Source organism: Geospiza fortis, unplaced genomic scaffold (genome assembly GCF_000277835.1).
Source record: "Geospiza fortis unplaced genomic scaffold, GeoFor_1.0 scaffold167, whole genome shotgun sequence".
Taxonomy (NCBI): Eukaryota; Metazoa; Chordata; class Aves; order Passeriformes; family Thraupidae; genus Geospiza; species Geospiza fortis.
This window is the reverse complement of record NW_005054355.1, coordinates 3,202,995-3,228,631: the sequence shown is the minus strand read 5'-3', so window position 1 is coordinate 3,228,631 and position 25,637 is coordinate 3,202,995. Positions and strand designations below refer to the sequence as shown.

General features: G+C 39.0%; 1 protein-coding gene across 1 annotated transcript; it reads left to right on the top strand.

Moving 5' to 3' along the window:
- Positions 1-6: 6 nt before the first annotated feature.
- On the top strand, positions 7-15,891 carry ISOC1 (isochorismatase domain containing 1). The gene is made up of 5 exons (XM_014308048.2): positions 7-91; positions 9,529-9,648; positions 9,817-10,020; positions 10,401-10,517; positions 14,428-15,891. Exons 2-5 carry the CDS (start codon positions 9,583-9,585, stop codon positions 14,572-14,574), a joined length of 534 nt encoding a protein of 177 aa, XP_014163523.1. The 5' UTR covers positions 7-91; positions 9,529-9,582; the 3' UTR covers positions 14,575-15,891.
- Positions 15,892-25,637: the final 9,746 nt, after the last annotated feature.

The window sequence follows — 25,637 nt, the reverse complement described above, 5'->3', positions numbered from 1 at the left end:
CGCGGAGGAGGGGAGCCAGTACATCGACCTGCCGAAGGGCTTCCTGGTCAACGAGCGCTGCAAGGTGCGCCTGGTCCCGCTGCAGATCCAGGTGAGAGCCGGCCGCCACAGGTGCGTGTGAGGGCGGGCAGCCCGTGCCGTCCTGCCGCGGCGAGCCCCGGCCCCTTCCGGGAGAAGTGAGGGATCCTGGAGCCGGCTGGGACCGTGGGTGCAGTCCGCACAGCCCGTGCTCACTTGTCTCTCCGTGGAAACTTTTGGATTCCCAAGTCGGGGAGGCAGGTGCGGTTTGCGCCACGCGCGTGTGGTAACCGGGCTTTGCCTTCGGCTCGCCAGAACTTACTTGGCGTCATGAATGGGAAGACAAGTCAGGTCGCTGAAGTTAATCAGTGCTCTCCGTTAAATCAGGCGGCTGGTCATACCCGGCCTTAGCCGGGGGTAATGCTGCGAGGTGGAAACTGAAAGAGTGCCAGTAAAGTGGGCTCTGCCAGAGCTCAGTATCTTGGCTTATAGTTCACAGGACCTCTGTATCCCTCTTTGCCTCAAAAAGCTCTTTCTGGTATGCAGGTCTATAGCTTGGTAGTTCTGTAGCCACAAACCAGGAAGCCAGACTGCCAGATAGATGCAGTTACGTGTGCTTTCCTATGAAGATACTTTTATGCCCACTAGAGATTGGTGCAAGTTGTGCTGTAATACTTCCACTCAAAACACATTGCTTCTTCCTTTCTCCAGTATCTAAGAATTCAACTTTAAAAAACCCCACAAGCCAAAACAGACCTCAGGATTAAACCCTACAGCATTGCTGTTTTCATTCAGAACACTTAAAAAAATTATAATTAGGAAATTTTAGTTTGCCTAGCTGACACTTCTCAGATGTTGGAGAAGTGTTATCATGAGAGCTGAAACATAGCTTGTCTTCTCTTAATGTTTTCAGAAATGTCTAATTAATCTGTTTGTAAACTCTGCTTAATCATAGTGTCTTGTATGCATAAACTCTCAAGGTGGTCTGTTTGCTTTCACTGTGCATTAAGGATGCCTTTGGCGTCTTTTATTCTTAACTTTATGTATGCAAAGAATGGTTAAGAAGAGCAAACTAGTTTAATAAATGATTAGCACATCATATACACTCATTATAATCAGTTTAAAACTTTTCTGTTTCTGTGTTGTAATTTGTGGGGGCCCAATCAGAGAAACTGGAAAGGAACAATCTTTCCAGCTTGCAAAAAGAGTTGGTATAGATGTTAATTAAAGCAAGGATTTTAAAAACAGAATTTGGGTATTCTGGGCATATAACAGCGTTTCAGGTCAAAACTTGGTTCTCATTTGTGCATGCAGATCACTACTCTGCAAAGACTCCCTTGCAGATGCCTTCTGCACTGAAACTGTAAATGCAGCTCAAGCATTTGTAGCAGGACATACGTCTTGGAATAAAGGTCAGTACTGAGACAAGGATACATCACTACCAGGGTGCAAATGCGCTATACAGCTTTGACTGCAGGGATTCAGGATGAACCAATATTTTGTGCATTATTGCCTATTTGATTGCCTACTTACACCAGTACTGTTGCAGTTCTGTTGCAGCTGTTGATATGAAAAGGATAGTATTTGTGGGTTATTCCTTGATATGTTTCAGCAGCTGTGAATGAGCTGAAGATGTCTCAAATGAGACATCACAATGATGTCAGTCAGCTTGCCTTAAGCCAGAGACAGGTGCTCAGAGATCACTTGTTTGAGAAACATTTGGTATGATACAGACGCAGCTGAGCTTTTTAAGACCTTTAGGACTTAGTGATGGGAATATTATACTTTCTGTGTATTCATTCAGGCATTGCCACTATTATACACCCCTTTTTCCTTCCCTCCCGCTTTTCCTCCCTCCCTCCCTCCATGATGTTTTGTCTGCAGTTACACACAACATTGATTTGTCAACTCAGTACATGACATAGTCAGTGGAATCCCTGTTTTGGATGTGTGTTTCAAGAGGGACAACTTTTGCTTGCTGATGCGATTAGACTTTCATATTTAGAAAGATATTTCTGGTTTAAAATGAAAATTCAGAGATGCTAGCAGCTGTATCACTAGACAGTAATTTCAGTGTTTTTATATGCATGTTTTATGAGGTATATGTATGCATTTAGTTGGAGGTAGGATTTTAACCTTTAAGGCAGCTAATCTCTGGTATGTTATCCTTCCATTTTGATTCCTGTGCAGGCCTGTCATAGAAGGATTCCTTTTGGTATAATAACTCACAAAATGTCAGCATCAAGTGATGTTCGACTGGGCTGTTTCAATTTCTTGTCCCTGCAGCTGAGGGGGGCAGTAATCTCATGGAGGAATTACCATATGCTGCCCTTGGAAAGCCACTCCGTGAACTCAGTTCAAAGCTTGATCTGTACAAGGACATTTGCTCTTTTGTTGTTTTATGCCTTTGTACCATCCTCATATATGTACATTTGTTTGGTCCAAGTGTCCTGACACGAAACAGTCACTTAAGCTTTTGATGGCCGTGCAGTGTTAGGGAGGCTGGTGGGGAGCACTGCGCTGTGATGTTCTGCCTGGCTGCCACTCCTCACCTCGAATCTCCTGCACCCCACACATGCAGTGGAGAGGGACGTTTCCTCAGACCTCTCTCAAATGGAGGGACTGCATCTGCTTTTCATAAATTTTAAGTCTTATAAAATCTTTTAACAGGAGACTGTAACATTTGTAGTTTGGGTGAGGCAATGCAGGACCACTTTAATCACCTCTCCATACAGTTGAATAGTGCTACAAAAGTTACTGTATTTTCCTGTAGTGTTGTTGTACCTGCCTTTGGAGAAGTAAGTAAAGACTTTGGTGATATCCAAAGAAAAGACGGCTATATGCACATTACAGCTGTGTAATAGAGCAGTTCAGGCAGCTTTCAAATACATAACCAAGAGAGACTATTTCACAGTTACTGTCATAACTTCAAGGTGACTTCTCTTCAGGAGGACTTGTGGTCTGTATTTACAAACTGGTAAACCTTAAGATACTGAAGGTAAAAGGGTAAAATTATTGCTGAAACCATTGCATAAAAGCATATCTATTTCAGGATAGTTTTTTGAGATAAATGTCTCGGGCATATCTGTCTTGAAAAAACTTTTGGTGAATGACAACGTAAATAAAATATAACAATTAATATACAGATTTTCACTCTTATTGCATATACGTGATATTGCTCAGATAGTCTGGAACTAGAACTAACTTAGGAACCCAAGACCATTTTCTGCAGACCAGGAAAAGCCAAAGCATAAATTGCAGGGATTCTATTTGGGGATTTTAGGGTGAAATTATAAATTTTGATAAATTATTACATTCCTAAATAAATAAGTTTTTGAAAAGCAGCATGTGGGACCTTAAAGAAGGGGGGAAAAAGGGGCTGAAAATACTGAAAGAGGATTTTTTCCTCAAATCCAGACTCCTTGTTTGTATATCTTTACTCTACAACAAGCATTTTAGTAATTTTAAATTTTTTAAATTTTGCTGAAGACTTTTGTACTACATAGTTATATGTAGTCATGTGTTTTTAAACTGAATCTGTCCTTTTTAAATGCTGAATTACATGTAAAAGGCTGCACATTAGCTTAGCATAAGATAAATATTTAGGTTTATAAATTGAAATACTTGCAACCTGTTTTTCTCTTGAAATATATCAAGCTGAATTTATTCATTATTTTTACATTTGAAATATAGGTAGCAAAGTACAACTGAATCTTACCAATTTTCTTTAAGAAATACAGAAGAAAAGGTGGTAGCTTCTTTTTGTTGTTGTCTCTTTTATGCCATTCTTGAAATATCAAGGTTGCAACATCCCCCAGTCTGCCCTTTTAGTATGTAACCTTTAGTATGTGATGTGAGATTTATGACATCACTAGTGATGTCCAATGGGGTTATTTCTTTGCTTCCAGTTTCTTGTTCATTACAAATACTGTGAGAAAATTTCATTTTGTAAGTCTCATGATTTCCTGTACTTTGAGCAGGTAAAGGACAGATAAAAAGCTAGTCAGTATATGTGAATATTTTTGTAAAGCTGAACCTATAATTATAGTACTTCATCTCAATCACATTTTTGTCTGATTAATAATAATAATCAGCAGAGATTATATATAGATGTGAAAAATCACCTCTCCTTTCCCACCTAGGTCTTTTCTAGAGTAGGATTTAAAGCTGTATGTAACTTGTGACAGCATACCTTTAAATCCTGGTCTGGACAAGGTCCTAGAGATGACTTCTTTAGCTGGGTAAAAGAGCTGCATCAGGTTACTTGACTACTTGATGTACCTATTCTGGTTGTGCTGTGGGTAACCTTCAGCTGGAGGACAGAAAATCCTAACTAAGAGAAATGAGGTACAACAAGTGGAAATGCTTATGTACTGTTGAGGAGAACTTCAGGTAATTTGAGTTTTGATGGTTTTTTTTTTACTTTTATTCTGAGTTCAAGTTGTTTAATGGTATTGCAGCTGAGTAGATGTTATATGCAGGGTGGATTCAGGCAGATACTATGTCGATGGAGTGGGTCACAATCCTTGCCCAGCTTGCCTCTTTCTATGCAGTGAAATCAGACAGGTGTTGATGTGCCAGCCCAGGTTTGATGTTTAGGTGTAGTTTTGCCCTCATTCCAGCTCTTTGGGATGTTGCACTGGGGAGGTCTGGGTGATTTTCACTGCCAGATGTGGAGGTGTCACAGCGTTCTTGTAGAAGGGGAGGATGGCATTGAAAGCAAGTTGTAGGATTTACGTGGCACACTAAAGAACTAGTAAACTAAACCTTTCCTTTATACATAGCAAATACTTACATGAATTTTTTTATGGACTCTGTTAGCTACTATTAATGAAACTTAATTTCAAAGTGCTTTCTGCTGCGCTCTGCCCTTCCCACATCTGACCTTCCATGTAACACCAGCAAGTGTTGACTCTTTGATCTTAGCCTCCCTTTCTTCCAGTTTCCGCTTGTTCTGCCACAATTCAGACTGCCAGCTAATCAGAAATAAATAAGAAAATCAATATATGAATTATTTGTGTTAGACTTTGTAAAAGCTTTTATTTAGCTAATATACAGTTGACACAACTTTATTTTAGAGCTGCTGGCATGAATCTGAAGGCATAAATTAAATCATATTAAACCAACTTGACAGTAAAGAAAAGCAGATATAGTGCTTTTACTACTGCTCCCTGTGCTTTTTGACATAAACATATGAGATTCCATGGAAGTCTATAGTAAGAATACTCTGTGGCTTGATAGTCAGTTTTCTTCTGCACTTCACTGCCAAATCAGAGTAAAATTGAATTGTGCTCTATAAAGTGGCTTCCAAAGCCACTGTTTTTAATTATTCCATTGTTCTTCTCCTTAACAAAACTTAGGGCAAATACTGTTTATGCAGAAGATCCCAGGCTGGAAGGACCTGCCAGCATCTGAAAAAGCAGACTTCAGGTATTTCAGGACAAACTGGAAAAACAGGGTGCAATAAGATGCACTTCAAAGTGGAATTAGCAATGTAGAAATAATCAGCTAGACAAACAGAAGATGAGGGAGAGTTCAGGGGATGATTTATAAGGCTAAAATGTACCTCAGGAGTCTAAGTATTGTCCATTATGAAAAGAGCAAATACTGTACTGGAAAGTACAGAATAAACAGGGCCTGGAAGGGCTGTGAATTGGCTGATTTTTGATGCCCTGCTAGAGCAGTGAAGTAGTGTGGGCAGAGAAACACTGTTGTGATAGTAGTATTGAGTGCCTCGTTCCAGACTGCAATTTGAAAACTACCCCAGGGAGGACCATGAAAACAATTTGTAGGAGGAAATACTAAAAGCATTAGATACATTTCAGAATAAGGAGTGGGAGAGGAGGGCCTAAAGGGAGACTTAAAGGTCTGATTCTTGAGGTCTGGTAATAAGTTTTGCACATGGTTAACCATGTGAGGGAGGGTTGTAACGCTCTTGTGTTTCAAATTCACTGTGGACCTAACTGGAAGTAATACTCATAAATGTGAGCAAAGGAGTTATAGATGAGAAAACACCGAAAGGAAAAGGTAACAGAGCTGTGGGATGGGTTTTATAGGACTTCTGTCTCTGATGCATCAGACCGTGTGGTCATCTGTGAAGAATATTATTTGTGTTTGTTTGATCCTTCTGTAGGGGAAGACTATGCAGCTTCTTGAAGACTTTCTAATTCTATTCACATTTGTTTCTCTGCTAGGGGTGGTAGTGCCATCTGCTGCACTGGCAAAGGAAGGTGCATATTGAGGCAGTAGATTAACTTCACATCAGTCATTCTGTAGTCCATGATGGTTCGTTGTTCAGACAGATATTAAAAAATTACAGAATTACAGAATCAGTTAGACTATAAAAGACCTCTGAGTTCGAGTCAAGCCTATGACTGAACCCTGCCATGTCAGTTAGATCATGGCACCAAATGGTACCTCCAGTCTTTCCTTCTATGCCTTCAGCAACAGCGCCTCCACCACCTCCCTGGGCAGCCCATTCTAATATCTAACCTCCCTTTCTGTGAAGAAATTCTTCCTAATGTCCAACCTAAACCTCCTCTGGTGAGCTGTTAAAGTGATGGAAAGATTTAAAGGAGAAAATAGTAGTCTTTGCTTGTCATATAAATGCTAAGACAAAATGAGTAGGAACCACACTTATAAATATTGTTTATTCCAATTTTTCTGTTTTTATTGCTGAGCAGTAGGAAAGTTAAATGTCACAATTGAGTTCTGTGATGGCAGCAAGTGCCAGAGCTGGAATGGGTCACAGTATGTGTTCCCTGTGGTGTTGAATTGTACATTAATACTGCCTGCCAACTGCCTTTTTCATTGTTCAAGCAAATGGTGTAGTATGATGGATGGTATTCAAGAACAAGGTGGTTATTTAATTTTATGTCCAATCTTTCTTGGTCCCAGGCCTCATTCATTGCCTGGTGTGGAGTTGCAGAAGTGTTACTTGGGAAAAGTATCTAGAGGTTGACTTCCCTAACCCCTTGATCAAGTCAGCTGCTGCATTGCTGAATACTGAAAATCTCCTAGGTTTGAAAATCTCACATCTGTGGTAAATTTTTTCAGTGCAGCTGTATCTTACTGGTGAAAAAGATTTCCCTAATGCCTGTTGTGATGCTCTTCTGTCTTCCTGTGGTATCAGTGAGCCCAGTGTTACATTATCTGCACTGTGGTTGTTACTGCATTTGCCTCTGTAACTGCTTGTATTAAGAGTGTTGCTGTTTGACTCACAAGGACTGGAGGAACCATGCTTATGAATGGTTGCTGCTTTGGCAGTAGTGGTGCAATGAGTCTGAGAATTGAGGGAATTTAGTATTTGCAATTGTTAGCATACAAGTAATTTTCTGAACAGTTTTAACAGGCCATGGATATGTTTATGTTGGATATGTTTAAGCATTGCCATTATTAAGCATGGCCTTGGGAATTGAGATCAGCATCATTTTACTCTGGAGACATGTGGTGAATCAGTGAAAGTTTTGGAATGAATATTTATCAATTCCCAATTCCTTTGTGGTGAGTTGACTTTGGCTGGCCACCACGTGCCCGCCAAACCGCTCCATCACTTGTCCTCAGTAGGACAGAGGGGAGAAAATATGATAAAGAAGCTTGTGCATCAAGATAAGGACAGAGAGGAATCTTGCCAATTACCGTCATAGACAAAACAGACTTGGGGAAATCAGTTTGATGTAGTGCTACTCAATAACCAAGTAAAATAATCAGAAATAAGAAGAAATGTAAAAACACCTCTTCCCTATGCCTCCCTTCTTCCCTGGCTTAGCTCTAGTTCCAACTTCTCTACCTCCTCCCTTCAAGCAGCACAGAGGGTTGGGGAATGGGGTTTGTGGTCAGTTCGTAAAACTTCACCTCTCCCTCTCGTTCTTTTCATGCTCTTCCCCTGCTCCAGAGAGGGGTCCCTCCTGTGGGAGATAGTATGTCATGAACTTCCCAAATATGCATCCTTCCCGCCGGCTGCATTCCTTCCCAAACATTCTGCTCATGGGCTCCTCTCTAGAGAGTCCCAGGTCACTTCAGAGAGTCACTTCAATGGGGCCCTTCAGAGTCACAGCCTTCTTTAAGGCATATTGCAGGCCTTCTTCAAGGCTCTGCTGTGGGGTCCTCCATGGACTGCAGGTGGATTTCTGTTCCACTGTGGAAGCCAATGGGCTGCAGGGGCACAGCTGCCTCACCATGGTCTACACCAGGAGCTGCAGGGGAATCTCTGCTCCAGCACTTGGGGCACCTCCTGCCCCTCCTTCTGCACTGACCTTTGGTGTCTGCAATGCTCTTTCTCCCACATATTCTCACCCTCCTCTCACAGCTGCTGTTGGACAGTAGGTTTTTTAACCCTTTCTTAAATATGTTAGCATAGAGTTGTCACCAGCATCACTGATGTAGCAGATCTGTCTTGGATTCAGCTGGCATTAGTGCTCTCTTGACATGAGGCTGTTTCTGGTATCTCACAAAAGCCACCCTTACAGCCTCCCGTCACTATCAAAACCTTGTTACGTTAACCCAATACATCTGCACTCTTCTGAAATACATTCTTTTACAGATTTTGTAATTTTGTTTCAGTTTAAAACATTACAGCCTCAGATTGCAGAAAATGAAATGTATATAATTAATGGGTACTTCCCAGAAGCTCTTTATTCAATTCAATTTATCTGTCTGCTGAAAAGCTCCCGAATGGATGTAATTTCTCTTGAGTTGCCTTACACTAAATGATAGTGTGTAGCTCTTTTCTTTTCCTGTAGCTTCCATCTGAAGCCCTATACTTTGGTTCGACAGGTAGTGCAAGAAATTTATTTATACAAATACAAAGCACTCTTTCTAAGTGTAAGAAAGTTAAGTATTTGGTTTATTTTTCTTATCCCCTCCCTTCTACCCTACTTGGTACCTTGTAGGAGGGAAACTCTAGGAGATTACTTTTGTCATTAAAATGCGTTCAGTTTGGTTTCTAATATTTACAGTCTTCTCTACTTTCTTTCTAGCCTTGGACTTTCATCAGACTTTTGCTAAAAGATGTCATAGACAAATCAAATTGACTACACAGTGAAAATATATGTACATACAATATTTGAAAGCAAGTGGAAGTCTGAATTTTTTTAAACTTTAATTTATCCTGAGTTTATTTCAGTTCCAAGAATTGTGGATTTAAAAATGAATTTGAAGAATGTAATTTTGCTTTTGGTACTTTTTTTTTTTTTGCTATGATTTAGGTGATGGGTTCCTCTGCCCCCCTTCAGAGTTCAGAAATATCCATGTACATTTATGTGGACTTGTGCTTCCCACCTAATAAAATCATGATTACATATTGATGACTATACCGTACTGTTCAGTATCAGCTATTCGTTTTAATTCAGAAACATACCAAAATCAGGCTTGAAAAACTTATCTCCTATTTTGACTCAAAGTAACATAAATCCATAATCTAGCAGATGTGTTGCAAACTCTTCTTCATTCTGCTGCATTTCTGAAGGGATATCCACTGCCATGGAAAACATTACCTTTTTTTTTTTTCAGATTACTACTTTGGGCAACCTGACACCCTCAAGCACTGTTTTTTTCTGTTGTGACATGCAAGAGCGATTCCGGCCTGCCATCAAATACTTTGGTGATATCATCAGCGTGGGCCAACGACTGGTATGTTGTAGTGAGTTTTGATCACTCATTGCAAACTTTTTTTATTATTTTACGTACAGTCTAACTATTACTTAATATTAGGTAATAACAATGTCTTTGTTATTGTTGTTCTACTTTTAATTTTTTTTCCTTTTTTTAAAAAATGTTTTCCTCTCTGTCCTCGTACAGCTCCAAGGTGCACGGCTCTTGGGAATTCCAGTTATTGTCACTGAACAGTATCCCAAAGGTCTTGGGAGCACTGTGCAAGAAATTGATTTAACAGGAGCTAAACTTGTGCTTCCCAAGACAAAATTTTCAATGGTGTTGCCAGAAGTTGAAGCAGCATTAGCAGAGATCCCTGGTGTCCGGAGTATTGTCCTCTTTGGAGTAGAAGTAGGTGCATTGCCATTCTGATACTCGTTTATGGTAATGTCTGTTGGCCCTCAAAGAGGCATCACTTTGTGTAATTAAAACAAACCAACTCAATTTATATAACTTAGAGCTTAGATATCCTCTACAGAATAAATTATTTTGTGTTGTCATTAATATTATCTCATAAAAGAATTTGAGATGAGATACTTGTAAACTACAGGCACTTGTCACAATCTTAACTGGCATTTAAAATGCATATTGAGTTCCCTCATACTGCCAGGGGTAGAAAAATACGTATTTGAACTCTAATTAATTATGTACTCTATTTTGTGGTTGTGTTACTTTCATTTCATAATAATGGTTTGTTGGTGGCTTTTCTGCCTTTGATTTCTCCCCTGTAGACTCATGTCTGTATCCAGCAAACAGCATTGGAATTAATTGGCAGAGGTCTGGAAGTTCATATTGTCGCTGATGCCACCTCGTCCAGAAGTATGATGGACAGAATGTTTGCTCTTGAAGTAAGTTTCTTAGTCAAGGCTTTCTTCACCTTGCATTGGTATGTTAAGTTCTCTGCTTATGGTAAGCTAACAAGGAATTTCTACAGACAAAGCAGTGGGTAAAAGTAGATTTGAGAAGAGATGAGTACTCTGATTCTTAAAATAGCATTGAAAATGGAGAAGAAGTACTGGCTTTTTTAAATCTCCTTGAATTATAATTTAATATGCATAACTCAGTTTGGAATGTTTGGAATTCAACAGTGATTTTTCCATACAATATAGATTACTCTGTATAGACATTAGTATTTTAGCATATCCCTTTATGCAGTGTTATCTCTACAGCAGAGTAAAAGTGCCATAAAGCTTTTGGCTTTGTTGTTGCAAAGAGTATTTATTCAGGTGTTGAAATTCTTGAAGTGCAATGAAATACAGTATGTGATCTTGTTCAAATCCCCTTGTACCTCTGTCCCTCCTCCTGCTTTTCCTCGTCAGTGCAAATTAAAGCTTAATCGCAAGACCCTGATTATAGTAAAGATTCCCCTCCCCTCTGCTTTTAGGAGCTTAGGCAAACTAAATGTTGAGAAAGTGGAGATAAATGTAACAAGAAGATTTAAAAGCACATACAACTATGTTGTAGCAAATTCATTCAAATGATTTTTTGATGGTGTACTCCTAATTTGCCTACAGGCATCACTGTTGAAAGTCAAAACCTGATACATACATTAAGTATTGCAATTTTTTGCCTCAGGCCCTAATAATTATTTTAAGTAGAAACTAATGATAACCACAGCATGTTATACTTTTTCATAGATTTTGAGAAGACTTAATTTCTTAAAGGCTAAGGAGAAATCCCCAGCATACAGTGATTGATGAAACCCGTGACTTTGATTAAGTGGAAACCTAATGTCAGCTGTCACATAGAGCATAGGGACACACGCAGAGTACAGGAGTGACTGAAGTCATGGACTTCCCAAATCAATGTGGTGCAGCAGCAGTAGGAGGCAAAACAAATATAGAAAACCTGAAATCTGTTGGCCTTATTATGGCCTTATTTTGTATGTTTTTGTACATTTATTACTTACAGTGTGTCTGTAAGCATAGAAGTTGGGCCAATGTAATAAAGGTTAAAACAGTGACTAGCTAGCTTTGCTTTACTTTCTAGGCAAAAAGGTATTGATCTTAGAAGTGTGATTGCTTGCAAAAGCTGTAGATTTTTCCATTTTTGGTAACTTTTTGGTATACCTTTGCAATGCGTTCTCAGTAAGCAAAAGAAAGCGTTTTTCTGTGGTCCCTTATGTTGTCAGTCATTACAAAATGAGTGAGCCAACACTTGCCTTGTGGCGTCGAGCCAGCAGTAACACCTTCTGTGCTGCACATGGCAGCAGCGCATACCAGCATTGTCCGCTTCTTGTGTTACAGAGCCTCACTTAAAAGTGCTACCAAGGGGTATGGGCTAGAGCAAGCAAGACATGGGCATGCTTGGGAGGAGGAGACCAGGAGAAACGGACATGTATTGGACATATCCTTAATCTCAATTGACTGTGGCATTATGGGGGAAGTGGGCAACGTACCAAAGTCTTGGGTAATCCTGCTTTAGTTTCACCATACAGCTCACAGTTCCTAGTCATACTCTTTTAATGAATGAGTCTAACATTGTTTCTTGTGCAAACTTATGCAAGCTGGTGAGCTGAGGTGAGTTTTATTGATCAGGGTTCCTGGACCCTTTTCTGTACCTTTTTGTGAAGATGAATGTAACATTTGCCTTTTCACAATAACACAGCCCTTCTCTATTCACAGTGACCTTTCAAGAATAATGAAGAGGGACTTTGCAGTGATAACCTCAGCAGCCCCAAATAACTCCCATCTGGTCCCACCTGCCCCTTCAGTTCTCCTCATTTCCCATTACATAGCATGTGTTTTGATTGTGCTGGTGATGAATATACAAATATTTGAGTGGGTGTACTAGGAAGTGCAATTTGACTTAATTGGTAATGAAAGTGTTCATGTCTGCTTGGATAACAGCTTGTTTCCACTTCTGTTGTGTGCTTAAAAATGACAGCAGACAACACCTTCTAGTTAAAAAAACCCTCAGAAACAAAAAAAATCTTGAAATTTTCATTGATGAAATAATTCAGATGAAAAATTCAAGGATGTGACTATTCTGAATCTGCCCTGTCTGATGAAGATGTCTTATGCCAGTGCATGGTCACAGATTGAGACAGCTTCGTCTGCTCCTGCTGGATTTCTTTTCTGTTCTTTGTCTTTTCTACTTTTTTCTGCAGTGTGGATGCAACATACTGTCAATACTTTCCTTCTCAAAGAGTCTCTTCTAAGAAAACTTGTGATTTCCTTGGAAATTATCTAATATACTTAGCAAATGCATCTCTTATTTTCTGCTAATCTAAAATTTATAAAAATAATATCTCGTCCTAGAGAAGATGTAAGGCAATGCCAGCCTCTTTTGACATGTTACGGTGTGTTTTGCTTTTAAAGAGATGTGCTCTCTTTTCAATCAATATTTCACAGACAGAAATGATTTTTAGGGGTCTAGATTTTTTTCCTCATCCATGCTAGTTAAAACCAAAACCTTTGTATTCTTGGAGAGGCTCATGTTGAAAACATTGCTATAATATTTCATATTAATTTTTCTATTTTTCTTCTTTTTTGTATGTGTGTGAAGTTTAATAAGTATGGTTATACTGAGTAGGAGAGCTGAGGAAAGTAGTTACTTTGTTTCAGTGTAAGAACGTTGAGAGGCTTGTTGCTGTAATGGCAAGTAGGAAGTATTGAATTCAGTAATCCAATGTTGTTAGTTTGTTGTTATATAGACTGTAGTTACATATACTTTACTGGTTGGTCCCTTAAAGTTAGTAACATTCACCCATCTGTTGGTTTGTAATTGAAGAGCTAGAAAGTTTGGATCTTCTCTTTGCTTTAATGATTACAGTTGAAACCTGTATGTACATACGTCTGTTCTCTGCCACTTGCCCTCCCTTAGCCCGTTCAGGATCCCGTTAGATTTGGTGGAGCATGCAGCTGAGTAGAGGATGAGGGAGGGAAAGCTGACTCTATGAAGAGGTTTACTGCCAAAGCATCTGTATGATGGCTGGGAAGATGATGGGGGAACGTGGGTTGATCAGCTTTTGCTGGAGGTAACTTTGTTATGTAAGCAACAACCACAGTTTTAAAAGTCCAATAACTTCGCAATAAGTCCTGTGCCTTGGGCTACATGAAGCCCAAATCCTGTTGAGTTGCACACTTACAAGATCTAGCAGACTTCTTTTGGTTTTGCTTTCTCTGCAGCTATATATTTTATCCTGTAGCCTGTGAGAACTGACTCTGGAGTTACTGTCTGTAATAAAACGTCATTTAAAAAGAGCTGCTGTTGTACCAGTATGATTTATAATGTCTGTAGAAGAGATTTTTCCTCTTTCTCCAGAGATTATTGCTACTAGGTGCTCTGTAGTCCAAAAGCTGAAGTAGTCGTACATAACAAGGACTGAGAGAGAAATTGTTATAATTTCTTGCTTAATGCTGTTAGGTTGGACCTTGCTATTTTATTTTTTCCCCAGGCCTTTCATCTGCATAAGAGTGAAGAAAGCTGTCCTCTGGGTTATGCAAGGGAAAAGGGTTGTTATTAAGATGTGTGGGGCTGCTGCCTATTAAATCTGACTTGCAGAAAGAATCTAGTTCAAGTAGAAAGCCTTATTTGTAATCCAGGGCAGCCTTTTGCCATAGGAAAGTCTAAACCCTGTCAGTTTTTCGTCCTAGCTTTATAAATTATACCACTAAGAAATGCTGGAATGGAATTGGCATTGCTTTTGTTCATAGGAGATGTTTTTAAAAGTGCTATCCATCTTTTCTTTCAAAATTCACTCATTCACATTTGCAAATACCTTACATGATTTCTGTCTGCTCTTTTATTTTTCAGCGTCTTGCACGTACTGGAATTATAGTTACTACTAGCGAAGCGATATTGCTGCAGCTGGTAGCTGATAAAGAACATCCGAAATTCAAAGAAATTCAAAATCTCATTAAGGCAAGTGCCCCTGAGTCGGGGCTCCTTTCCAAAGTTTAAAGGAGTTATGGAGGAAGCAGATCTCACTGTCGTCTTCTCAGAGGAGAGGCTACAAGCGCACATGTACATGTTCTGCTCAAAGTTTGGTAGGAGTGTAAAAATAAAAATTGACATACTTGTGCTTGCCTTAGCAAAATTGTCTGGTTATATGGGTGCCAGTGTGTTTTGTTTAGTTACAGCTGTCAGAAATTTTGGGTATCATAGGACCCTTTTGTTGTCAAATTTCTTTATTTAAAAAAATAAATTAACAGAGGTGCCTGCTAGTCCATACTACACACTAATTGTAACAGCTCAAAAAAAAAGCATATTTCTGTGACACCTCTTGATTGTGTGCTTTGCAATTGTTCTGTGATGTCCTGTTTTACTTTTGTATTAATAGAAGATAATTACTTGTTGGATAAATATGATGTGATATGCTTTAATGTTCTATATAAATGAAGTATTTTATTAGGGCAAAAGTTAAAACTAAATAAGATATATGTCCTGTATGTGTGCTTTTGTTCTCTAGGATAAAATTTAAGCACTTTGCTTCATAGGCAAGACACATAAATCAAGCAGAGCTGATGGTTGATTGCCCTAGGTAGCTGAAGTCTGCATCATGACTTTTGATTATACTGAAATTGACTGCCCAAGGCTGTACTTTCCTTAAGTGTATACAAACAGAAGACTGTTGTGTAATGAGTTCTTTATAAACAACTGGTGTAAACTCCTTCAGAACTTAGGAATATTACCAAAGCTTTGAGTTGGAAATGCTAAGGATGTTTGGTAATGAAAACTTCACAGGTTTGTGTGCTAAATCTTTGCTTTGCTTTGTTTTACCCCCTGTTTAGTTAGATTGAATAATTCTGTCTAATTTACTCAAGAGGGCTCTGAAAGAAGCTTTAGCCTCTTTCAGTTTTTGTGCTTTTTTTGTGGTCTATAGTTGGGTGGAGTTTGAATAGAATCTGGTCTAAAAATATTCTTCTGAAAAATAGCATCTTCAACATAATGATATATATTTTTTCTATCTAGAACTAATCTTTTAACAAGTGATTATTCATAAAGGCACTTCCTTCATGTTCTAGGGGATTAAACAATGTTGTATAAAGTTTACAGTGTGCCTGAGACACTTATTTTTTTTAAAGAGTACTAGAAGATGTCATACTAACCACTGATCTTTTTGGTAGAAAAGCTATTAAAAGTATATGTATTGTTTTAAATTGCTTGTTTTCCCCACAAGATGGCTCTAAAAGAATTGTTTCATAAATAAAAATAATTTCCATTGTTTCATATAACCTTTATATGTTCAAAAGAAATAAAAAGTTAACATTTGCTGTCTCCTTTTTGCTTGTGATATTTATTGTAGAGCAAATCCTGAAAGCTGTGTTTGCCATGGACCTTATTCTAGTTTGTACAGCTGTGGAAGTTCTATGGATATCATGGGAATTTTGTGTAAAGATCAAGGCTGGATAATGTTGAATGATTCTTGTTTTCAGCATCTAGTTACAGTGTTATTTAACACTCTAGAATATGAGGAATGAACATTATGCTTCAAGCTGGAGGCTGGAATGCTAGTTGGGTTAAGAATGCTTGCTCTATCGCTGACCTACTTTTAACCTTCTTTCCTTGTATATTAGTTGTGTTTCTTAGCAGTATACAGTTCACTTATATAAATCAAATCAACAGCTGTGCACAAAAATACTGTAAATTTCGTATGAAATAATGAGTTTATTGCCATCCTTACTATTATGTGTTGATGGTACCAAGAGACAGTAACTGGAGGAAAAACTGTAGCGTTTTTTCCCACATTTATTTTTGAAACCCTATCAGTTGCCTCAAAAACAAATACATGGACTTTTAAGAGGTAATGGTATTGTTACTAAAATGTTACCACTTTCACAGAAAAGTAAGTTGAAGGACAGATGCTGCATCTTCCTTTACATTTCTCTTTTGCCACAAGGGAAATCATCGGGTAGCAAGATAGCACTAAAGAAGAAGCTATAAAATACATTGATATTCTCCGTGATGCTTCTTTTTTTTTTTTCTTTAATTGGCATTGCCTTCTGTGGCACACTAGATTTTTGTCAAGATCCCTAATTTGTGGGGTTTTTCCCCATAAGCTTAAATTATTAGAATTCAGAAATACCCGGGGTTATCTTATAAAATGGAGCTCTTAGATGTGAATTTAGGGATGAAATACATTCCTCTTTTGTTAGATGGATGCGTTATTCAGCATCACGTGGGTCATTCAGATGAGATTGATAGAGTGTTTATTTAAAAAGAAGAGAAAAAAAAGTTGCCATGTTTCTCTTACCGAAAGCAAGTTTATTCACAGTCCAAAATTTCCTTTGCTTCTTAATTGCTCTCAACTCATCCATATTTTCTGTTCTGTGACAAGTGGGTGTTCCAATGCGGCAGAACAGCAGAAATGAGTCGTTAGAGAAGGGGTCTGTAGGCTATTGCGCTATGTAGAGTAAGTATTGTTTTGTTCTGTGAGGATAGGAAATAAATTAATGAAATAAAGTGGAGGAGGATTGCTTAAGGGTATACTCAGCTGATTGTGAAGAAGCTCTCTGTCAAGCTTTTCTTTATTTGAAAACTTCACCGCAGCTATGGCTAAGCAATACAATTGTCACCTGCTGTAGGTGGCTTCAACATTGTTTCTCTTTTCCTGGGGAAGCAGAAAGACACTTCTTGATGGAGATGGGCGGTTTATTTTCCCTTGTAGGAGTTCCGGTTCTGTTCAAGGTTGCTAATACATTGTTTACCTCACTGCAGTAGCTGATATATAAATGCTGCAGTAAGTATAGCAAGATATATGTGTGATTAGTTTTAACTTGCTAGATCCTTACAAAGATGAATATTTTTTTCTTATTAGGACAGTTTAGGTTTTGTGTTTAAAATGTGATCCTGTTTATTCACAGAACGATGGTCCTTTTATTATGTTTCCATGTGCATAATAATTTTGTATGAACTAAACTGAGTAGGGTTTCCAGTAACCTTTGCAAAACCTGAAAACAGAGAATTAATAAAATATCAGCTATTGTGAGTTAATGTTTTCTATTATGGCTGAAGAAATGATGCTGTTGGACCATTTCACCATGATTTTTGCGCTTGCCTGTTAGTAGCTATCAGGCACGTGTTTACTTAAATCCTGCTGCTTACTGAGTACATTTCTTATTAGACATAGGAAACCCTCTCTCAGCTCCACGTCCTGCTCCCATATTTATTACTTTATCTGAACAATTACATTAGCCTTTCGGGAGAGAATTCCAATCCATCATTTTCTACTGCTACAGACTGTTTTTCTCTTAGGGAAGAGATGAAGGCTAGATACTTTGTTGCTTTAAAAGTTTTGTTTGAATTAAAAAGCAATTCCTGGACCTCTGGATCCCTGAATAGTGACAAATGATGTTAAAGCCTTTTCCTTTGGTAAGGGGTGATGCTGAATAGTAGTGCTTTGCAGTCCACTTGTTCTTCCAAGTGGTTTTTTTCCACTTTAACTGGTAATGGCAGAAGATGGCAGTGATTTTTAGAATCTGGGGTTTGGGGTTTTTTTGCTTGCTGGATGAACTAGAGATAAAATGTACTGAATACGTGTACTAGATGTCCTTCAAAAAGGTTTAGAAAATCTGCTCAGCAAATGAACTATTGAAGGAAATCCATAAAAAAAAGATCTGTTTTGTATGTCCAGTGCCATTTTCATCTTAATAATTTGAATACTTTCATCAAGTTATTGTTAGCTCTTTCTGTAATCTCAATTAGTACTTCTAGTACAGCAGAGATTGCAGTTGATGGTATGTGCTGCTCCTCTTTGATGCAACTGTGTGTATACATAAATACACCCCAAAATGTGGGGCCTGGTCCTTTATTACTCGTTTGCATTGCCTAACCTAGTTTTCCATATGAGATAAAAGGATATTTGCAAAGGACTGCTGTGAATGGAGGGAATTTATTAAGTATTAGCATGCTTAGGCCAGCTTAATAGACTTATGAAAACCGCCAGGGTTGGCAGCTCTCCTGCCACTGACAGCATTAGGCTTTACTTTAATGAAACCTTTTTATCTGCTCAAGAGAGAAGATTGAGCAAACAAATGAAGAGAGCAGTTAATAGAGAATAGATGGTGAAGTGCAAAGGCAAAATGGGAAAGAAAAAGTTTTCTAATGATTAGTGGTTTGCTTCTTTTTTTTGCATAGGGGTGTTAGGAAGCTGGAACATCGTTAATACAGAGTTACATACCTGAATTTTCAAAAACTGAGTACGTCACAGCAGTCATTGCCTCTATCTTACTGTGCCCTTTATTTTCTTCCTGTACTGATTTTACCTTGTTTTCATTATAACTGTCCAAAAGCAGACTGCTAAGCTTATTTTGGCTCTAAGTGACACAAAAATTGCCAACTGGAAGGGCAAATATTCTGCTATCAAATGAAGGAGAAGGTGTTGGAGAAAGACTGAAGATCACCACATATGTGGCACTGATGTTCCTAAGGCAGGTATTACCTGTGCTATGGCATTCTGACCTTCAGATTTTGATTGAGAATGTAAGGATTTCATTTGGTATGTTAATAATTTCAAGGGGACATGAATTGAGGTACTGCAGACAGGGAAGACTTCATAAAGTAGGAGTCTTTGCTAATGGGAATAAGCTAACTGTTCTGCAAAGTGTTTAGTCAACTTGTGGCATCAGTGTTTCCACTTTACGTCTCTGGATACCTTAAGACCCACAAACTTAGAGTAATTTCAACCATTATATATCTTCTGTTTGTCTGTGTATGTGCATGGTGGCATTGTTCAATTTTCTTGTATTTCTACTTAGGCACTGAAAACCTTGGGGTTTTGTTGCATTGAATAACCCTGCTGGATGTTCTGAGTAAAAATTCTTTTTTCCAAGGAATGTATTGATTACTGTGTTGTTTGCTAGCAACAATCAGTTCTGTTGGTGCTGATAACAGTGAGCTACTTGATCCATGGGTGGCAGTGACTGGAGGTGACAAGAAACATCAATGCCAGGATCATCCAAAGTCTCAGAGCAGCCTTTGCCTTCTCTAGGAGACAGACCTTTGCAAAGCATGGTATCAGTCACTCCAGGGAAACATTGCAAGAAGCCTGTGAGAACAAAATAGCAAATTTCTTCCTAGGAAGTAGAAGTAGTTGAATGCTTTCATCTCTCTCCTGGGGTCACATTAAAAGGAGGAGAGGCTAAAGTCTGCTATGGAACCACTCTTCTCGGTGATAAACATCTCATAATTATCTGAAGGTCAAGAAGAAGACTAAAACTTAAAAGCTAAAGAACATCAATTTTATTGTTTTAGACAGTTATTTTATTTTAATGAGTACTCAGGAGGATACTCAATCTGCAGGAGTTGAGCCCAGCAGTGAATGACAGTCCAAAGTCCCCAAACACTGAAGATTCTACCAATCTCCAGTCTATAAAGTGAGATGAGGTTAGAAAATTTTCCTGAAAAGTCATGATTTGTGGATGTCACTGTATTATATTAAATGCTTCCCTCTAATCATGTATCTGTGAAACATGGTTTCTCCTATAAAAAGTGTCATAAGTTCATTACAGATGGCATATTTTAGTGTATTTGACTAATATTAAAAAATATGTTCATAATACCCTTAGTTTAAAACAACTGGGTAGCATATAGAAAATTTACATAGTGTATTTTCTGATGGGAATATCTAATGTGATCTCGTTACAGAAACATTTTTTCATGTTAAAAAAGATCTGTATTTCATATTCCACATATGGAAAGAAGAGTAGCAATATCTGCATTCCATGTTATTAATTACCTAAAATCTATGCATTCTCAGTGGAAAACTGACTAACAAATGCTGAAGTGCTGTGCTGAAGTAATTTCCTCTATGAAAAACCTGTTCTGAGTTTGCAAAGAGTAATAGCTGAAAATATTTCTTGTAATGCATTGTGGTAGAAGAAGATTAGGATGTGTAACAAAACACTGCACCTTGCAGGGATATGCATTTATGTATAGCAATGAAGGACAGTAATGTAAAGATGGTTAAAATTGTTTGAATGTTACTCTTCTTTTTTTCTGCTAGATAGGTTAGTTAATGTAGATAATCTATATTTCCACTGCTCATTATCAGTAGTTTTCATTACATGGGAAATAATTTCTGCATAATTTTTAACTTGTGCTCCAAATAGAGTTTAGAGCATGTTTTTTAACATCACCAGTATTGAATAGAAACTTCAAGTTTTCTCAACATATGCCTTCATTATGCCTCTACACTGACATATGAACAAGAGTCACAGAGGCCATCCTGATTTGACATAGGTTCAGACAGATCACCATTCCCTTGGTGATCCTGCACCAGGGCTGCACAGCTGCACCAGGAAACTGAGGCAGCTCTAGTCCAGCTGCTGATGCAAAAGTGTGTCTGTGACAGATGCCACATAAAGTGGACCAAGATATGACATCTGAACAGCTTTTGAAATAGCTTTTGAAACACTTGTTATTCTGATGACTGAGCAGAGACAGCAATCAGGCCTTCTGAATTAAATGCCTTCAGAAAAAGATTTTTGAGGGCTGAATTCCTGTCTCTTGTAGTTCTGAAAGTTCTTGTCTGTTCTCTCCTTAGTTAATACATAGGAGATCACTGCTCAACGCATTGCTTACCTCCTGACATTATAGATTTGAAGAAAACACAATTCCCAAAAAGAACCTGGTGGCAAAGTGGAATTTGGGCACAAATTTGGGCACAGCACCAGACTCTTTTTGTAATATGCTGATTTAAGATGATCCTTCAAAACTTCTGTGATATATAGAAGAGGAAATCACTGTAGCCAAACCTTAACACTGGCATAGGAATGGTAAGAATTTCTGCTATCATAGACTTGTTTCACATTTGTCCTGGTTTAGGGCAAATTTGGGAGAGAATCTCCAAAGGGGGCCCCTCCAGTAAGCAAACCCACACGGCCCCTCCCCGCAACCGGTTCGGGAAGGATTCCTCAGAGAGAAGTGGAAAGAACCTGTTTATTTAACAGACACAGCACCCCCCAGCCCACAAAATGAACAATACTGGATGACACCACTCTTTCACTGCTCTGAAAAGATGACAAATTCAGAAAGTCTCTCTCTTTGGGGTGGTCACTCTGTTATCAGTCCCTCCGGCGCTGGGGCAGCTGCTGCAGCCACAAGGTGCAAACTCTCGGTGTTCCCAGGTCCCAGTCCGGAGCAGGTTCAAGTTGGTCCAAAAAAGGGAAGGAGAAACAGTCCAAGAAGAAATTTGGACTGTTTAGCTAAACTAGCTAATGAGCAGAAGCAAGAGCGAGAGAGCAAAGCGAAAAGCAAAAGCAAAAGCAGCGCTATGTACTGCTCTGTCTCTGTGTCCTGCCAGGCTGATAAGAAAAACCCAAACAAAACTTTCATTCTTCAGAGCCAGTCTTAAAGGCACAGAACATAATATCCAGCATAAACAGAACGCATGAATGGGGATACTAGCATCATAACGTCACCCTAGGACAACATTTTAAATCTTATAGGGAATTTTGTCATTGAATGTTGGAAATCCAGGATATGCAAGTATGCATCAAACAGAGAAGAATAATAGAATTCAAATCCAAGTGCCAGTGGTGTCTCACAGTCTTTAGCACTGGAATGCAGCACTTACACACCTAATTTGTCCACAGAAAGAAATTAATGTGAAGTGAGGAAAAAATAGGAAGTAAATGTGGCTTTATAGTGACATTCACACAAAATAAGGTTCTTAGAAAAAGAACCCATTATCGCTGATGCCTGATACAACTCTCTGCTCCCATAAATACTTTAAATGAATATTCTCTTTTCCTTGCATCTGTAAGGAACAATAAGAGATCATCCCTTACTGGAATAAAAGCTAACAAAGAAAAATTTCTGAGTGCATAAAAAGTGGAAACAAAACACGTATGTGCAGAGACGAATTCTTTCTAGCATGGTTTTTGCAGGCATTCAGGTAAATTATGGGGCAGTATTCTATTGCTTGTGTCACATCACAGCCTGTTTCTGAATACCAATAGAAAAAATGTGGCAGAAAACAATTAGAATAGTATTTTCAAATGTATCTTGGGTTCAAATGCATACTAGAATGTATTGAAAACCTTCACTTTGCAGATAAGGGAAATAATTTTATTTAGGTTCTTTAGACATTTCAGTTGTTTTAAAGATGTGGGGTATTTCAAACTACTCAGTTTTGGACTGATCTGTTATGGTGGGGTCGTTTGTCCTCTCAAAGGTCCTTGTGACAAACAGCCTTGAGTTTATTCTTGCAGCTCCTTTTATAGGAGCTTCAAATTTCTCTCCGTTACACAAGTGATTGGTTGAGGTCTTAGCACCATCCGGCTCTCTGGCCCCTGATACCTCTGCATTTAGGGCTGAATTACATTGCCTGAGGGTCCCTGTGTAGATTTGAATCCAACTTATCCTTGTTCACCCAGGGACTTGTTTTTACTTCTAGGCTGGTTGAGTTTGGGGGGCAGCTTCAGGTCAGCTGCAATGTGACACTGATCCTTCTAGGTGATCAGTATTTTAAGTCTATTATCTGCGTATGCACACAAGTAAAAGTTTAGAAAATCTTTGCCCTTTCACAAGTATATGTTTCTATTATTCAAGCAGACTTTTTTTCATGTCATCTTTTGTTCTGTAGCCAAGAGACGCATGAGATGTCTCCCCACTGGCCACTCATCTTCCACTGAAATTGCTGGACATCACTCTCCTGATACTCCTGTTTCTCTGAGGATTTAGTTCTGGAATCCAGATTGTGGTACCAGTTTATTTGGGTTAATGATTTGATTAACTCATGACTAATCCCCTTGAATGCAAAGAGATTAGCCATTAAATGAAATGCAATATTTTCACCATGTGTTCCTTTAAACAAGCTAGAATACTCTTTATTACTGGTTATTACAAATCCTGAAGGTCTTTCACTGTTTCCACAGTCTTTATTGAGTTAAATTCATTTTTTCCCAGGGAAAGTAATTAATCTTTACTTTCACGAATAATGTGTGGAATAAACAGAAGCAATTACATTCTCTCAGAATAATTATTATTATTTAGCAATTGTTATTAATACCCAAAGCATTTTTTCTGAAAATTCTAGTTATGTTCTTTTTATTGTTATGTGCAACCTTGCAAAGACTCAATTTTTCTTCTAGTCTTCTTAAAACCTGATGGAGTAGACTCTTCTGTACAGAGTGTTACCTGTTGCTGGTCTGTAAGATAGAAAGGTCACATCTGCATTACCACATTGCATCTTTGAAAAAAAAATCAATAGCATTCAAGGATCAGTGAAAAGGGAGACCAGAAAGTTGCCAGGCAGGCATTATTTGCTTCCTATATTCAGCAATATAGTTAAAGAACCAGTCTGGCTAGATCCAGCTGTATTAAAATGGAGACCTCAGCTGGCTACAGTTGACAGACAGCTTGGATAGCTGTTCCTCACTGTTTTCCATTTGTAAGCCGTTATTTACAAAATGAAAGGCTGGTATCTGGCTGTGTCTTATTTTGGATGTTGTAAAAATTTAGTAGTCCCAGGCACCAGCCAAATATTCAGTGTGAACATAATTTTTAAACTAGTAGGGTGAAAGGCAATACTTGCTCTGTAGAAGAGCATATGGGGATAAATCCCAATAAAAAAAGAAAGCCGTCAGAACTTTAAGTTATAATCATGAAAGACAAAGACATCAGCCAGGAGTGTCTTCAAACATGAAATTAAAGGCAATTGCAAATCATCAGAAGAATGTGTTCTATAAATATTTCTCCAGTGGAAATGGCAGCTGGCTGGGACTCCTCTGTCCCCATACCCAAACCCCTTGTGCTCTTGCCCTTGGAGGACTCCACACCCACTTACTCCTGTCCACTTCACCAGCCAAGCTTGTTATCCAACATGATCCTTGCTGGGGCTTGCACACCCACTCCCACTATGGCTGCTGCACCGCAGATGTAGGTGCCTATTCAGCCTCTGACTCCAGCCCTGCATTCAGACTCCATTTGTATGCACGTACATGTGCACATGTGCAGTACACACACACCCTCACTCTCATATGTAAACATAGAGTTGTAAGTGTGACAAAGAAAGGAAGGACTCTGGGTGAGGAGCTGGACAGGCTGCACTACCTAGGAATGGAGCATGGCTGAAAAGCACGCTCACTGGCCAACTACTCACCTATCATCAGCCCTTTTTGCCTCCTCTCTCCTCATTTTCCTCTTCCTGGTCTTCCTCAAATCACCTCAACCTCTGATCCTTTCCCAAACATCTCATAGTAAATTCTATGGAACACCAAGCTGCTCTTCCCTTGTGTGAAAAATGTGTTCCCAACCCTTTGCAGCAGCCCTAGTCAGAATCACAGAATGATAGAATCATTAAAGCTGAAAAGGATCTTCAAGGTCATTGAGTCCAACCTTAGACCAAACACCACTGTGTTAACTAGACCAATGCGCTAAGTGCCACATCTAGGAGTTTCTTGAACACTTTCAGGAATGGTGACACCACCATTCCCTGGGCATCTGATGCTTAAGTATATTCCAACACTTAACTACCCTTTCAGTGAAGAAATTCTTCCTGATGTGCAACCTGAATTTTGCCCAGCGCAGCTTGAGGCTATGACCTCTTATGGAATAGCTAGTTGATTAGAAGAAGAGACTGATTCCCACCTGCCTACAATCTCCTTTCAAGTAGTTTTAAAGAGTGCAAAAATCTTCCTTGAGCCTCCTTTTCTCCAAACTAAACATCCAAGCTCCCTCAGCCTCTCTTGGTGGGGTGTCTTGGTGAGCTCTTCTGTCAGCTCCCTCAGTTCCCTTGGAGGAATCCATGCAGTCCCACAGGATTGTGAGGGCTAAGTGCCACAGGAAATCACTAATGAGTGGCAGTCCGATTGAAAATGTGGCTGCAGTCCTCTGAAGTATCAGGCGTGATTCTGTTGGAGCAAGGGGAATCTGTAGAGAAGGATGTAGTCTTCCTCTGAAGATCCAGGAGGAAAAGGTAGCTGCTGTTCCTCTGGGGAATCTCGTGGAGAACAAAACTGAACTGCAATTTCAGAATCTCAGAGTATATGGGGTAGCAGTGCTTGGCTCCTCCCTCTGGG